Consider the following 16,784-nt stretch of genomic DNA (forward strand, 5'->3'; position numbering starts at 1 on the left):
TCCGCGGCATGTGGGATCTTCCCGGACCGGGGCACGAACCCGCGTCCCCTGCATCATCAGGCGGATTCTTAACCACTGCGCCACCAGGGAAGTCCCGATCTCCTTATTTTAAAGTCAACTGATTAGCAACCTTAATTCTACCTGTTACCTTAATTCCACTTTGCCATGTAACCTAACATATTCACAGGTTCTGAGGATCGACATGGACGTATTTGGGGTCCATTATTCACCTACCACAATTCATAAACCCTCGTAGTTAGGGCCTCGTCTCCTTTTACTCAGCACCAGCCCAAGGCCAGCCTCACTCACAGACTCCACAAATCCAGCTCTAGAAGCCTCAATAGATGTAGGAGAAAGGTTATACTGCAACACTTCCAAAGAACCTCACTTAGCCAACACTTTCTTTCCCTAAAGTCCCTGTCTGCATAGGAAAATACCTGCTGTGAGAGAGTGGCTGTTACAGCTTTAGGTCCCCATGTGATTTCTAAGACCAAGTTATCAATATGTCACTTCTCAAGTTCAGCGGCATATTCTAACCAGACTCAGACTCATCATTCCTAGTTGCTACCACCGCATCTCCCGCAAATGTCTCCACTATTGGGAGCACAGGTCCTTTCTCTGGGCTCCCAGTGCTGTGGCCAGATGTCCTCCTTCTCTAGGGGCTATGCAAACCCAGGCATTATCTGAGCAGGAGAGGGCAAGTCCTGATCTGGGACTAGCCTTTCTGTCCCAGACTTCTTCCCCTTCCAGAGGAAACCCCATTTTCTTAGAAATAATGGGCCTTGGGTAGGTGGGATCCAGGTTTAATTTTCTTGTTGGAGATTTTTAAGGCTTGCTCAATCTAGTGAAATAACATAGGGCTTAAGTCAGTGGCTCCCTTCTTTATTGTCACTTGCTATGTATTAAGTATTGGGCAAATTGTGTTTTACTTGTAAAAATGCATTCACCATCATTAAAGGGAGGATGCCAGGGTTTCAATGAGATAATGGATGAGAATGTACAGACTGTATTGTTCTCCACTCATGTGAGGCTCCATTCTTTTGTCCCTCTTACCCTAGAGCCGGTGCCCCTTCCCCAGATCCTGTTCAAGTTACCGTCCATCACACCAGGCTGGTGCAATGTCACCCTGGAGTGCAGAGCCTCAGGGGCCACAGAGGATCTGAAGGTGACCTGGCAGAGCAAGGGCCTCCCCAGGGAGCTGGAACAGAGCATGACACTGGGACCAGCCCCCAACTCCTGGACCCTGCCTGTGAACCTGCCCCTGAGGCAGCGCAGTGCCAGCTTCACCTGTGTGGTCAGCAACCAGGTGGACCAGAAAACTGCCACCGTAGACCTTGGGGAATTCTGTGTCCATGGTGAGTACAACCTGACAGAGGGGAGGGGCACTCTCAGAGCTCAGGTGCCCTGGGATGAGGGTTCTGGGCTTTTCTCCCCACTATGTTATGAGCATCACCTTCCATCGGGTCACTCCATACAGGAGTCTGGGAGGTACAGCAAACTCATCTCTGCTTTTAATTGTCACATCCATGCCCGCCTCTCCACCCCCTCTTTTTTTCCCCCTAAGAAACAAGGGATTTGTTTTTGATGCAAATCTGGTCCACCCAGCTCCAGATGAGCAGCTCTCAGTCCCAGCTGGCCCTGGAGGGAAAGCAGGGGTGGGATGGGGGAGGTGAGGAGAACTAGGGCTGCAGCCCGAAGAGGTGTTCCCTAGAGATGTATTTCCCTAAGGGCCCACACCTCCCCTGACCCATGCTCCCTCCTGCCTGCGCCTGCCTGCCTGCCTGCCCGCCTGCTTGCTGCCTGCTGGGCATCTCCCTCCTTCCCAGCTGCTGTAGTGCAGTGTCAGAGCTGGTCCAGGACAATAACTTTCCAGTACTTCCCCCACCTCATCCATTATCCATAGTTTCTCACCTCATGCACTTCACACGGAACTGTTTGCTTGGAGCTCCTGAATGTGTTCTGCTATTATAAGCTTCTGAGCCTCTGGAAATGCTGTTTCCTCTACCATCAGCCTTCCCAAGTCAAGAGTCCCTCACTTCCTTGCTTATTCCTGTTCAAGGATTTCCCTCAGGTCATGGGCACGTGACCAGCACAGTAACTCAGGATCCTGAGCTTGGTAATAGTTCTGATATTAATAAAGTCTGAACAAAGGTGTCTCAATCTCATGTGGCACAGGGCCCTGCAGGTGCTATAACTGTCCTGCCCTCAAGCATCATCCCCTTTAAGGAGCAGTCCGTAGCCACCCCACACTAAATAGCCATGCTCTTTATGGGTTTGTCTCCTCCGTAGCCTGGAACACCTTGAGGGCAGAGGCCATGTCTTGTTATCCTTTGAATTCATACACCAAGCAAAGCTCCTGGCACTGTTTGCCCACAGTTCAGGATTTCATTGAATGAATGAATGAGCTGGTATCCTGAGTGTCCTCTTGCCCCTCTAACCCATCCCCCATGAGCTGCTGGGAGGAACTGATGTGTCAGCATCACTTAAAATCCCACGTTACCCTCCCCTCAGCCCCATCCTGGAGTCTCAGATAAAGTTCAATGCTCAGCATGACCCACAAAACCCTCTGGAAAGAGACTCTTCCTCCCTCTGATCCTCCACACCTGGCCCCTCCCTGCCCTGTCCCTCCTGTCCCTCTCCTGCCTGCTGCAGTGGGATGATGGCAGCTCCCAGGGCTGGTGATTTGACACAGTCATTTCTCAAATGTGGTGCTCCTCCTTCCTGGAATTCTGTGCCCACGCTGAATATCTAGTTAACTCCTATTCCTCCCTCAAGACTCAGTTTACGCATCACCTCCTCTGGGAGGCCCTCCCTGAAGACATGTGTACAAGGTGTAAACCTCTATTGCACTGCAGTCCCTCTGGCTGGCAGACTTTGGTATTTTCTCAGTCTTCCCCCCTGGGTGACCCCATCTTGTTCATCGCAGTACCCCTGGCACCAAGCAGGAGCTCAGGACCTGGTTGAATGGATGAACCTGACATGCTCCTCCCTCTTCAGCTTCTGAACCTGGACCCTTCAGACCTCTCCACCTGCTCTCTCTCTATCTCCCCTTGGCAATGGGTATTTTAGGTTCTGTCTTTCCTTAACATTCTTCATTCTCTCTGTGTGAGGGAAACAGATTCACAAGGACAGGTCAGTGCTGACTCCCTGCCAGGCATCCTAGGGGCTGTCGTGGCTGTGCTGTTGATCCTTGGAGGAGGACTGTACCTTTGGAAGACACGTGAGAAGAAGAAGAAAATGGAGACTGGAAGAGGCAGGTTGCACTTCTCCCTCCTGCCCTGATACCTCCCCTCCCCCACTGGACCCTTGGCTCCTTTCCTTCTGCATTTTGCTGCTCAAGGAATCTCTCTGCAGAGGGAATGGTGGGTATGGACTTGACCTTGGGGTTCATAACAGTGGGGGAGCGTACAGGTTTTCAAGGCCCAGGTTCAAGCTCCGCTCTGTGTATGACTCAGGTACAGAATTGCAGGAGGACCACAGGGACAATGATAGTGGCATCCAGTATGCAGAGCTGAGCCAGCAGGAGTCTCGAAAGGGCACACACAAGGTGAGTGCTGGGAGCTGTGCCCAGCCTGGGCTCTCCTGGGTCCGTCCTCACCTGGGTCTGGGCCTGTCAACCCAGTCATCTGCCTTTCCTGGCCCCGCTGTCTCTTTAACTCTTTCCAGGTGGTCAGTGGTATTTACTGAGAACATTTATCACTGGGGCCAGTGCAGTGCTGGGCGTTTTGGGGGAATTCACGTGCAGCTCATGTCAGCAGTATTGGTTCCATGTGGGTCCCTCTGGGGCCTCTCTCAGCTGTTCTAGGAGCTCTCTGTCTTGCATTCCTAGGGTATTGGTGAACAACATTTAGAAGAAAAGGAGCCTGTTAATACTGTCTACAGTGAGGTCCATAAGCCAGAAAGTGAAGCCCTGAAGATAATTTAATTGGAGGAGGTAGGAGAACTGGAACTCCTAGGACACCTCCACTCGGAGCTTGATCCCTGCAGACACCTGTGTCTCTCAGCTCTGGTCCAGCTCCAACTGCCCTGGTCTGCGTTACTCTGACCCTCCTGCCCTCAACTCGCTGGGCACACATGGCCTTGTCATATCTCTGTCACCTCTCCAAGCTGCCTTCCCACTCAGGATCCTCACCCTGCAGGATGAGTGCTCTTTTTCCATCATTGACTCAGCTTCTGACCACTCTCCTCCTCAAGCTCCCCAAAGACAACCTTCCTGCACCTGATAATCCCCACAGCCTCTGCTGTGTGGCTGGTGTGTGTCTTTCTGAGAACACAGACCAGGAGTGGGGACGGTGTAGAAGATATTGAACGCCGCAGAGGAGGGGGTTAGGACCTTGATGCTGGAAGCTGAGTTGGGGGTCCGTGGAGGCAACATGGGTAGGTGGGATCCCACAAAGGGCTGGCCTGAGGCTTTCTTTGCACCCTGTATAGGGCAAAAGGTTTGTATCAAGCGGTGTGTTTGTGTGTGTGTCTGTGTGTATGTTGGGGGAGTATCCAGTGTATATTATACATTGGGCCACAGCCCTTTTCCCTGACCACTAGTACTAACCTCATCTTCAGCTCGTAGACCTCAAATCCACCTCTTGTGGAGTGGGAAAAGGAATTTGTACTGTTTCTGGGCCTTCCAAGACTTCTGTTTCTCAGAGAGGGACCCAAGTCGGGACTTGTGTTCTTAGGAAAGCAGCCTCAGCCCTTCCTTGTCTGGGGCAGGGGTACTTGGTCATTAGAATGGAAGTGCAGTACGCTGCTCCTACCTCCCCTTGATGAGGCTGCTATGAGGGGTGAGGGGTGAGGCTTGTAGGAAGGTCTGAGCCAACCCTCTCCTTCCTCTTCTACTGCCCCTCAGTGCCCCACAGCCCTGCTGGCCTCAGATCCTAGGTCAGCCTCCTCTTTGCTGACTCACAACCCTCTGCCTGAAATGATGGCTCCCTTTCCCTATCCCTTCCTCCCATCCCTGCCTGTTGGAATCCTACCATTCCAACCCAAAACCCCCTTCCAAGTCACGTGTTCTACATGTTCCCATAGGTTTGAAAATAGTCTCTCCCACATCTGTCCTTTTCAAACAACTTGGACATAATCAAGGCCCCTGCCACAGGTTTGCTTTGGGTTGGTCATGAGTCTTCCCTGCTAGCCTCACCTGGGGCTCCCTCAGGAGAGCGCTGGGGCTTTAGGAGGCCAGTGCCAAGGAGACAAGCACCTCTCTCTGTGAAGGGTCTGAGCTACTCTTACTCCCAACTTCCACGGAGACTCAGCAGACAAGACCCAGAGCACAGAGGCTGCTGAAGGTCTTTCTGGTAGTGACTCCTCAAGGAAGCAGAGAGGACATGATGAACTCCAATGACACTGCCCGGTTTCCCCAACCCACATCCAGCTTCACGTTGCCTGAGGACCTAATGGAGCCTGCACTGTATTGTGTGGAAGCTTCTCCTCTCCCTGGGGGTCCTCACCTCCTCAAAGCCGCTGCCTTCTGCCTTGAGTCCCAGCTCTTGAATCGGCGATGGACTCACTCTGATACTATGATCTGTGGTCCTTTGTCTGCTGGCCTAGATTCCTGGGTCTCTTGGTTCCCCTCCCAGCTCAGCAACCTCAGCTGCTTCACTTCTGACCTCAGAAAGCCAAGTTCTGAGCTAAAGGCTTGAGCGTTATGCTAGGATCCTGCTAGATGGTGCATGAATAAGAGAGGAGCAGAGTTTCCATAATAAGGCTCTTTCTAACCTCTTTCTGCTCAGGCTGAACAGAAGGCTGAGAAGGAAAAAGATGACATCTCTCACTGGCATCCCAGGTGACCGGTCATGGCTGGGTATCAGTGCCCATCAGTCCAGAAGCAGTGTAAGATGTGACCACCCATTGACCCCTCCCCCCCCAAAGCAGACGAGAAAAAAAATGAAAGAGGAAGGGAACTTGACTTTCCAAGCCTATCGTGAACCAGGTTTTGTCCCAGGCATTTTATAAATATCATTTCTTCTTATTCTTACAAGAACTCTCTAGGGTAGGTATTACTATCCCCATTTTGCAGGACAAGTAACCAATGTTCCAAAATAGTTGGTGGCAGAGCAAAGCCTTAAATCCAACACTGGACAATTCCAGCATTCATAGCTTATCCTTTGCCACATGGTCACTGAAGACATTGTAATCCTGAAGTATTCAGAGGAGAATATCCTCCATTTGTTCCTCTTCCAAGGATCCTGGTCTTCTGACTCAGGTGCCCCAACTTGGAATGAGTTCATCCTGATGATGGATGGAGCAGTTGGTGGTTGAAAGAGGAATTGTCCCTTAAGTGGACAGTGGGGTAGGAGATGTGGGTGGGAGACATGGAATGAGAGACCCTGCCCTCTGGCTCAGATGAGACATTCAAAGCAGAGATGCTTCTTCCTCTTGGGTCTTGTGGGAGTTACTTCCTCTCATTCAATGTGTATTGTGGATTTCAACATCCCTATTCTCAAGCCAACTTCCTTTTCCATTATTATTCATAACTTCATTCAACAATTACGTGAGGCAGAAATCCTCAATGTACAAATGGAAAATTAAAATCCAGAGATGTTAAGTACCCTACAGAAGTTCTCCCAAGTGTAAGTGATGTAGGCATATCAGGGGATAATAATTTCACACACTGTGACTCCTTTCTCTCTGTCATCCCAGACATCCAACCAGTTACCATCTTCCATTGGGTTATTCTTCATAAAGTTTCTTGTACTCCATTCTCCTCTAATTCTTTCATTCCCATCTTACACCTGCAGCTGCACCATTTTTACATCTCCACCAGCAATGTATGAGAATTTCTCCACATCATTTCCAACTCTTATTTTTTTATTGTAGCCATCCTAGTGCTGGTGAAGTGGTATCTCATTGTGGTTATGAATTGCATGTCTCAAATGATCCATGTTGAACATGTTTTCATGAGCATATTGACCATGTGTATACTTTATTTGAAGAAATTTCTTTCTCTCTCGAATTGTCTCTTGTCATCCATTGCCCCTACCTCTCCGTTGAGTCTACTTTTGTCCAGTCACCAGGGAACTTCATGTTGTTAAATCCAGTGGTCAATTCTCAATCCTCATTTCCCATAACTTCTCAGCTGCAATGGACCTATATTTTCTGGAAACACTGTTTTCACTTTGCATTCACTATTCACATTATTTTCCTTCTAATGGGTGCTTGCTCCTTAGTTTCCTTTATCAGTATCTTTCCGATATCTCCAACTTCTAAATTTTGGAATAACCCAGGGTTCATACCCAGACCACCCAGACTATGTCTCCTCACTGTCTACACTCATTTCTTTTTGATGTTATGGCCATGCAGTAATCCCATGACTACATGACCTTATGTGGCAAAAGGGACTTAAAGATATGATCCCTCCCCTGGACCCCACATTGTAAATATCCAACTGTTTACTTGACATCTCCACTTGCGTGTATAACAAGCATCTCCATCTTGACATGTCTAAATTCAAACTCCCCAAACACGCTTCCTATACAATTTCTGATCCCTCCAAATGTCACCTCAATCTTTCCATTTTTTCTGGCCACAAAACCTTGGTGTCATCCTTGACTTCATTCTTTTTCTCACACCCCACCCTCTATCTCTATTAGAAAATACTGATATCTTTTCATTCTATATATATTCAAATATTTATTTTCATATACCTATATGAAAAAATTATATTTATAATAAAACACCTCTCACCACCTCCCTAGTCCAGTAGGGTCATCATTTCTCACCTGGAATACTGCAGTAGCCTCTGAGTCTCCTACTTTTGTCTTTAATCCTTTAATGTCTATTTTCATAATATCACCCAGATTTATCTTTTCAGAACCTAAGTTGCATCACATTACTCGTTAGCTCAGAACTACCCCATGGACCCACTTTATCTGGAAGGCCCTGTATCAGCTGACCTCATCTCCCATGCTCCCCTCCTTCCTAATCCACTCTAGGACACTGGGCTCCTTGCCATTCCTTCAATACTACATGCATGCTCCTTCCACAAGGCCTTTGCTCTCTAGAATTCTCTCCCTCTAGGTATCCACATGTCTCATCTCCTCACCTCCTTCAGGTCTCTGTACAGATGTTAACTCTTCAGTAAGACCTACCCTGACCTCCCTATATAAAACTGCAAACCCTTCCTGGTGCTCTCCTCCCTCCTCCACGGTCTATTTTTCTCCATAGAACTTTCACAAGGCTGTGTGACAGGGTACATTTATTCTGGGATGTAGTTTAAAGACAGGTGGGTATTGAGGCCTCAAAGTATAAACTGCAGTCCTATTATGCAAATACCATTATTATTCCCAGGAAACTGCAACACTGATAAATTAATGAACTTACTCAAGGTCACATAACTATAGGTGGCAGAGCTGGAATTGAAATCTTGGAGTTGGATTCTAAAGCTCTTGACCACTGTATACCAGTTAAATAAAGTATACTCTCTCCACATGAGGGAATACTATTTATGTAATAAGGAGAATAAGTTACAAATTACATCTTTATATATTTGAATGGAAAGTTGCCCATGAAATATTAAATGAGTTATGGAACATGCATAGTGTTATCCTATATTGTAAATATATATAAATATGTTTATGTGGGCATAAAATAGTCTAAAAGCTAGTAGGTTAAGAAGTTAACAGTGGTTATCTTCTGCAGTCTGTCTCTTTTTCTGTATCATCAGCTTCTTTATAACACTAATCAAAAAAATTACCTATTAAAAATTTTTAGCAGGACAGTTACATGATCAGAGCTGTGCTTCAGATAGATAAAGCCACATATACACCAACAGGATGTTTATCATCTAAACCAGTTAACGTACTTATGCTTATTTTCACTTTCTTTTGTTTTGATTGATGCCTTCAGGATCTTTATTGAAATAACCCCAAATATGTCTAGATCTGTCTATATAGTACAGGCAAAGTGGTCTGATTGATCCAAATGGACACTCCCCGTGAACAGCTTACAATCTGGGCTGTTCATTAGATCAACTGGAGAGCTTTCAGGAACAGATACTTGGACTCTATCCTGAAACTGGGCACCATCTATATTTTTTAAAAACTCAATTGTTGATTCTGATTCATGATCAGGCTTGAGAACTGAAACCTTGGGCCCACATGAACTCTTCATAAAATTCAAATGGGAATGTACATGGCAAAGAAAGTCTGTGAGTTTGTCTTCCAAGATGTTTCTCAGTGTGTGCTAGTATGTAGGCCACTAAATGTTGGTTGAGTGAAGGAATGAGTGATTGACAAAGCCCTACAGTTTGGCATTACAGTTGACTCTTGAACAACGTAGGGGGCTCCCACCCCCTGAGCAGTCAAAAAGTCACATATAACTTTACAATCAACCCCCTGTATTCATAGTTCCACATCCACGGGTTCAAGCATCCATGGATCATGCAGTACTGTTGTACACGTTTATTGAAGAAAATCAGCATATATGTGGACCTGCGCAGTTCAAACTCATCTGGTTCAAGGGTCAACTGTACTTTGATGTGTTCACCATGTGTTCAGAGTCTGACATGTAGATTCTTAGCCAAAACCCAGAATCTCCATTTCATCCATTGCCCTTTTGCCTTGGGGATGCAAAATCTTGATAATAAATGTTAAAAGACACTGGTAAACAAAACCGGAATGCTTATTTATTAATTTACAATGAGAAGTATACTTGCTAACTGGGCTAGATATCCCTGTTAGCTTGACCAGGGCATCCTCTTCCCAAAGACAGGCCACATTGGAAGCCGAGTTACCACTGGACTACGTGGGGAGCTCTGAGTCCGGGCAGGTAAGCAGTTGCTGCCAGCGTGGATCCCAGTGGCCTTCTCATCTGAGCTCTCCATCTCCATGGTAGGACTTACCTGCCCAGGGCATGGGATTCTCCTGCCAGCCTGATGGAGCACTTCATTTGCCTCTGTCACTCATCTCTCTTTATGCCCCATTTCTTATTAACCATCCTTCTGATTGACATTCTTTCTTTGGTCACGTGCATATGTGAGATTAAGACTTGCCTTGATCTCAACTGGAATTACTATATCTCTCCTGTGATCCAGATATATAGTGTTTTATTTAATCCCCAAAAGTAAAAAAAAAAAAAATCCCTCCAAAACATCTACCCTTATTTCTCTCATTTCCAAATTGTAGTAGAGGATGTGGAGGGTGAAGACACTCCCTCAATACACCACCTGCCACCAGGTGAGCCACAAAATAGCTTTTGCAAATAGACTAAAAGAGAAAAGCTATAAACTGGTTAATGGAATTCTGTGGCTCTCAGGGCTGGAAACATCACCTAATTTATCACTTACCCTTTCAGCAAGATCCTCTCATATTTAAAGCAGCCAAACAACAATAATAACAAGAAAAACTCTTAAGAGAATGTAGTGCATAATTAATGTCTATTCAATTTTAAATCTTTATTAAATGGACAATTTCTAGAAAAATATGATTTGATAAATTGATCTACATGTGTGTATAAACCTCAAAAAATGAACATAGAAAATACTATAAAACTTACATAAGTATTTTCTCCTTTGATGACATAAGAGGCAAAGCCTATTCACAAAGCCTAATGTGAATTCCTCACATCTTTAAAGAATAGATAATTTTTGTGCTAGCAAATTTTTTTTTAACTTGGCAGAAGATAGAAAGCATTCATTTATGATTCAGAAAACTTGACAAAGCATGAAAAAGGAAATAAAGTCCCAACTTAGTTGTCCAGGCTGCTTGGACACTTGTAATTTCCCTTCTTCTGCTGGAGATTTTCCTTGGTGAGCTCCATTTCCAGCTTCCCAAGGAGGCTGAGGAACAGAAGAGCTTTTGCCAGCATCATCCACCGTAATGGAAATAAGAATAGAGTTGTAGTCTCTGTTGGGTCAGAAACAGAGCAGGGCATGAGAAGCTTCGGGGTGATGGATCCTGGACTGGCCACGCTCCCTGTGGTGTACCAGCTCAACACAAGGCACTCTACTCCAGCTGATTGTTCTGGAGAAACTTGGACTTTGGGGCTCAAAATAATCTGATTTTGCCAAGAAGTTTTCCTAGAATCTAAGAATGTCCATGTTGGAAGAAAACTCACTATGGAGTCTGACCCCATTCTGAGCTTTATAACTACCCACCAAGTGATTTTACCTGTAGTTACACTCCACCAGTGACATGAGGTCACTGTGCCCCAAAGCATCCATTCCAGTTTTGGGTGACTGACTATAGAAAACTCTCCTCTAATATCATGAGTCAAAACCTGCCTCTCCTTGTTTGCTTATTACAAATATGATTCCTTGTCTACTCAGTGGCCCTTCAAGTGGGATTTAGAGCAGAGCAGAGATAAACATCAGTGCCTGGTACAGCTGTTCTATCTCCTCCCATAATTTCCTGGGTCATATGCCAACCTTTATTATCTCTGATTCCCATCTCATCTGGTACTGTCCCAAGGGGTGGGGAGGTTGGAATCATACTTCTTGACAATGTGAGCACCGACCTACCATACCCCCAATCTCCTGGGAAATGAGTGTCTGCAGAGGTGGGCACACTCACTTTGCCAGGCATGCTCTTAATCCCAAGAGAGTTCCCCAAGGTCTATGGTGGTAGTATTTCTGGTCCACAGGGTTGTTGACCACACAGGTGAGGCTGGAGTTGGGCTGGCTTAGGGGCAGGCTCAGAGCTTGGTCCCAGTGTTCCTCTGTTCCATCTCCCTGGGGAGGCCCTTGCTTACCCAAGTCACCTTCAGGTCCTCTGTGGCCCTGCACTCCAGGGTGACATTGCACCATCCTGGTGTGATGGATAGTTAGTCGGCCAGGATCTAGGAAAGGGGCACAGGCTCTGGGGCAGGAGGAAATAAAATCTTATTATTGTATTTGTAGAGCATGTTACTCACCCACTGTCGTGTAGTTTCTGAGCAGTCAGCACGGAAGGCAGGGCATTTCACAGCCAAAGAAACTGAGGCCTAGAGATGTGAAATAGTTTGCAAAATTATATAATGAGAAAGTGATACTGAATCTCAGTTTTAGAGAAGGGAAGGCAGCCAGTCTATCAACTCTCTTCACTACCCGTACCCCCAAATGTCACCACACACGGCTGAAATCACACCTGCTTGCCCTCCACATGCATTATCAGAACCTTCACAATCTCCATAGCACTCAGAGTGTGTAATGAAACTTCTCGGGCAAATACTTCCCATGGGTAGAATTTTTAAAGAAGGTTCTGAAAACTGGTTTGAGAGTCTTAACCCTCTCTCACCCAAACTGAAGATATACAAAGTTTAGGATTTTGGAGATAAGCGGAAAGAGATTTTATTTGGAGAGAGCTGTGCTGCTTTGAGTCCCTTTCTAACCTGATGGGTGCCTACCTCTCACCTCAGCATGGTGATAGGGGCTTCAGTGAGACGATTCTGAGGACTTGATGTGTGTCCTCTGCAGCTTGGGGATGCACTGGACAAGTGTCTGATTTATACCTGAGAAACTGAAGGGATAAAATGCTGCAGAAACAGCCTATAGTAGTAAAATATTGGCTGCCAATAGGGAAGAAATTGCAAAGGCATTGATGAGTCAAATGAACATGCTTTTTATCAACTAGAGGCAGGGCCTTAAAAGAACTTTGACAAGAAGGGCATCTGGAGAGGCAACAGATTCCCAACAAAGAGAATCTTGGCTGGTCCATGTGGAAATGGACCAGCCAAGACCAGCAACCAAAGAGAAAGATATAGGTGGTCATTCTGAGAGTGTCACCTGTGACAGGGTGGGTGAGATCCCCAGCATGGGAGAGGAGAGGTATCCAAGGAACCTATGAAAATGCCCTGTGAAAAAGAACCAGCAGCCTAAATGTTATCACACCCAGAGAACCCAAGTGCTAGATCTCCACAGCAGGATGAGTCAAGGAAGGTCCTTCCTGTTGCCTCCAACTTCCATCTTCCTTACTGCTCCTCCTTCCCTCCCTGTCCCTGTAGAGTGGGGAAGAGAGCCCAGTTTATTTTGCTGTTCTCTGTGATTCTTGTGGGCCTTTGCCAAGGAAACTTGCCCTGGTCTCTTGGTCTCACTCTCTACCCTCTGCCGCATCTGCTGCTGATGTGGCTGTTCCTGCTTGTGTTGGGCTAGTGTGGGCAACACTGGTGATGTCCTTGGTCCCTGCCACGGCCTCCTCTGTAGTGAGGTCCCTGCACTCTGACCTTTCGTATTCTGAACTCAGGCACCTTCTGGGCCATGGCCCCTCTCAGCCCCTCATCTCCCCTATAGGAGCCCACGAGAACGTCTGAACCTCCCCAACATGGAACACAAGCTAAGGGGAACTTGTAGCACTTCTAGAGGCCCTTTAAAACCCAAACACACAAACACACACGGCCCAATTTACTAAACATGACTCCCTAGGAGGAGGTACTACCCTCCCAAAGAAGAAGGAAGTAGGACCGAAGCTGCTTCTGCTTTTGCATTCCTGCTCATCTTATCTGGAATTCCTATCACCTGGCTGGCTCCTCACCCCTGTCACATAGCCTTCTTCTGCTGAGCCCCTAGGGAATGGCATGTCACATTCTGTTTAAGTTTTAATTACAGTCTCATCCTTTATGCATTTTGTTTTAAATAAATTTATTTATTTTATTTTTGGCTGCATTGGGTCTTTGCTGCCCCGCGTGGGCTTTTCCCTAGTTGCGGCGAGGGGAGGCTACTCTTCGTTGTGGTGCATGGGCTTCTCATCGTGGTGGCTTCTCTTGTTGGGGAGCATGGTCTCTAGGTGCACGGGCTTCAGTAGTTGTGGCTCGCGGGCTCTAGAGCACAGGCTCAGGAGTTGTGGCGCACGGGCTTAGGTGCTCCGCGGCATGTGGGATCCTCCCGAACCAGGGCTCGAACCCGTGTCCCCTGCATTGGCAGGCGGATTCTTAACCACTGTGCCACCAGGGAAGCCCCCTTTATGCATTTTTAATGATTACTTAATTTCAGAAAGATATATAAAACCGCTCTCGTGTCCCACCTGGCGTCTTTTTAGTTTGTGACTTGCCAAATGAAGTCTCTTCTCTCAGTCTATAATCTTGGTTTGGGAGCACACAAATCTCTTTTGTTCTGTCAATAAAATATGGCTCTTGCCTATTTTGGAAGTCAAAAGATGAACACGGATTTGCACATTTTCAGCGGGGCTCTGGCCTCTGCCTTGAGCATGGCTGTCTCAGCCCCAAGTGTTGGAGGGTGTGGGAGCAATGATTACAGGCGTGGAAAAATACTTTGGAACCCTCCAGAGGAGAAGACACATGAACTGACTCAGGAGTTCCTACTTACAGCCTAACCACACAACAAAACTTGATTAAATGTTCAGAAACAAGAGGGAACTCAGTGTTGAAGAGCTGAGTGGAATTTGAAGTTCCGGTGTCCCAGTGGGTTATCAGAACCAGAAATATACCTGAGAGGCCAATGTTACACGTCTGTAAGTGGGGAGGAAGTGTAAGCGTGGCCTTGAGCTTGTAGGGATGCTGCAAAAAGATAAGAGGCTGGGTGAATTAGGGTAAGAAAGTGTCTGTCTTCTGTCATGGGAAACAAGCATGGGGGCTGCAACCTGCCCTGTTCCATGAGAGGAATGTGAGAAATTGGAATCCAAGCCTTCATTGTGTGTGGGTGTGGATGTGAATTCTAACTACATGCTAGAAATCAGAGCCCAGAAACTATCTTAAAAATAGGTGGCGCTTATAAAGACCCAAGCTGGGGCAAATACTAAACTGATTCATGGGGAGACTTCCACATCAGGGTACATGTGTGGACTAACTGCTCAAAAGGCTTAAGGAAGGAATCAAGCAAAAATAAACACTTTGAAGAAATAACAGACATAAGGGAGTGGGAAGAAGAAGAAATCTTGAGCAAATAAATAGGTAAAAGACACTAGTAAATCTAATGTAGTTAAGAGATATTTAAAAAATAAAATTGACAAGACTCACTGATGGGTTGGCTATGGACTTGGGGTAGAAAAAGATGTCAAGGATGATAGTATGGATGCATCATTGACTAGGGTGGGAGACACTCAAGGAAGACCAGGCTTAGGTGCTCAATTTTGAACCTATTGAGTGTGAGATAACTTGAGATACGCAAAGGGAGCTGTCAGTACAGTTGGGTTTAAAAATTTAGAGCTGAAAGGTCTCTAGACCTAAAGTTCAAAAGATTCTAGGGGACCATGCCCTAGGGAATCACATTCACATTGATGGGTAGACACCCAATATGGAGCTATGTCATCACAAGGCTAAAATGCCCGAAAGCTTTACGTGGAAAAAAAGATAAAATGAAGTTCAGAGGAGGGAGAGGTCACTTCTGGCTGGTGCAATCAGGAAAGACTTCATGGGGGAGGTGTCTTGTGGACTGCTTCCTCAGGCTGAAGCATCCCAGTCCCTTCAGCTCCCCTCGATATGATCTGAAGGGGTCACCTTCAGGACCTACATCAGTGGGGTCAGCATTGTGCCCATTTGTACCTGGGCTATCCAGGTCAGCCTCCTTCCAAATTCAAGGCTCTTCCTTATGTCTGTTCTTGTCCACATCCCACAATTTCCTGCTGCTTGTCCAGTCCAGGAGACAGTTTTATCAGTGCTTTCATCATGCTGCCGGGCAGAGCATGCCCTCAATAAAAGCTGTGCACCCTGACATGGGCCCATGGAGATAGACTGAGAAGAGATGGATGAGATTAGCTGAATGGGAATGGTCCCTCCAAACTAGTCATGACACAAATGGCCCAGCTGGTCCAAGGCCCCAGCGCTCACCTATCAGTAACAGGAGGGGACAGAAGTCCACACTTACCCTCTCTGAGCTCCAGCTCCCTCCATTATGTATCCATGGGACCCTGAGTATATTAAGGTCACTACTGTCTTGAGGAAGAGGAATTCAAGCTAGCCTGTCCCAGTTTTATGTGTTGACTGAGGTGGGATGTTCTGTCTGCCGAGGGAATCTTTCTGGTGTGCAGAAGCCAGATTAGGTTGCAAGTTCTGTTGCAGCCATGAGTGACTTTTGAGTCATGAGTAGCAGTTGCCCTTTCCAAGAGTCAGGCCCAGGAAGTGCCCTCCCTCCCACATAAGTCTGGCCAGGGCCCCCCAAGTGAGAGCTTTTTCTGCCCTCACTGCTCCCCAGCCCTTGGCCCATGGCAGACGTGGGAGACCAGTAGGCCTGAGGCAGAGGAGGTTCTGGCTGTGGTGGGCAGTGTTACAGCAACCCCACGGAGTCACGTGGGTTAGGAATCTGGGTCTCTCTTCTAAGGACAAAGAGTAGGGAGGTGAAGCAGCAAGGGTGGTCTGAAGGTGCTCATGAATTTCTTGCAGTCTGTGGTGGAGGGTAAGGATGACAAGGCTGTCCCTGAAGGCCAAGGCCTGGGCACGGCGGTGAAAGCTGAGGTCCCCGTGCAGCTGCTCCAGAGCCCTTCCCTACAGCGGGAAAAAGCCAACTCCTTGGACACACTCACTGGCAACTCCCTAAGAAGTCATTACCACAGCTATTACCAGAGCTCTGAGAAATCACCTTCTGGTCTACACAGGGCCACTTTCCCAGGCGTGGCACAACCACGGAGGCTGAGCAGGGCCCACTCCTGTGCCCACCACCATAGACCAAGACTTTGTCCAACCTCTCAGCAACTAACTTTTGCCTTTTCTCAAGCAGGAGTAAAGTACCTTTCTGATTAGTCGTTTTTTTTTAATTGTTAAGTATTTTAATATATTAACAAAAGAACAGACTCTTGTGTATAAAAAACATCACAATATTGAAAAGGAGCTATCCAACTGGGAAGATATTTTTAACATAAATGATAGAAAAAATAGCTGAAATTCTTAATATATAAAGGGCTTTTATTTTATTTGTTTAACAT

The 16,784-nt window shown here is 46.7% G+C and overlaps 1 protein-coding gene across 2 annotated transcripts in view; it reads left to right on the top strand.

Annotated features, from left to right (window-relative positions):
* Nucleotides 1-10,148, top strand: part of LOC102985531 (SLAM family member 9-like) — a 15,548-nt gene extending 5,400 nt beyond the window's left edge. Inside the window, exons 3-7 of one of the 2 annotated variants that reach the window (XM_028488751.2) lie at nt 1,059-1,355; nt 3,119-3,253; nt 3,456-3,547; nt 3,830-3,934; nt 5,730-10,148. In XM_028488751.2, coding sequence (XP_028344552.1) covers nt 1,059-1,355; nt 3,119-3,253; nt 3,456-3,547; nt 3,830-3,925 — 620 coding nt within the window. In that variant the 3' untranslated portion in view covers nt 3,926-3,934; nt 5,730-10,148. Of the gene's footprint in view, nt 1-1,058; nt 1,356-3,118; nt 3,254-3,455; nt 3,548-3,829 lie in introns of both variants that reach the window. The other variant, XM_007110311.4, reaches the window with a different exon arrangement.
* The last annotated feature ends 6,636 nt before the right edge of the window (nt 10,149-16,784 follow it).

This window comes from Physeter macrocephalus, chromosome 4, assembly GCF_002837175.3.
Source record: "Physeter macrocephalus isolate SW-GA chromosome 4, ASM283717v5, whole genome shotgun sequence".
Lineage (NCBI taxonomy): Eukaryota > Metazoa > Chordata > Mammalia > Artiodactyla > Physeteridae > Physeter > Physeter macrocephalus.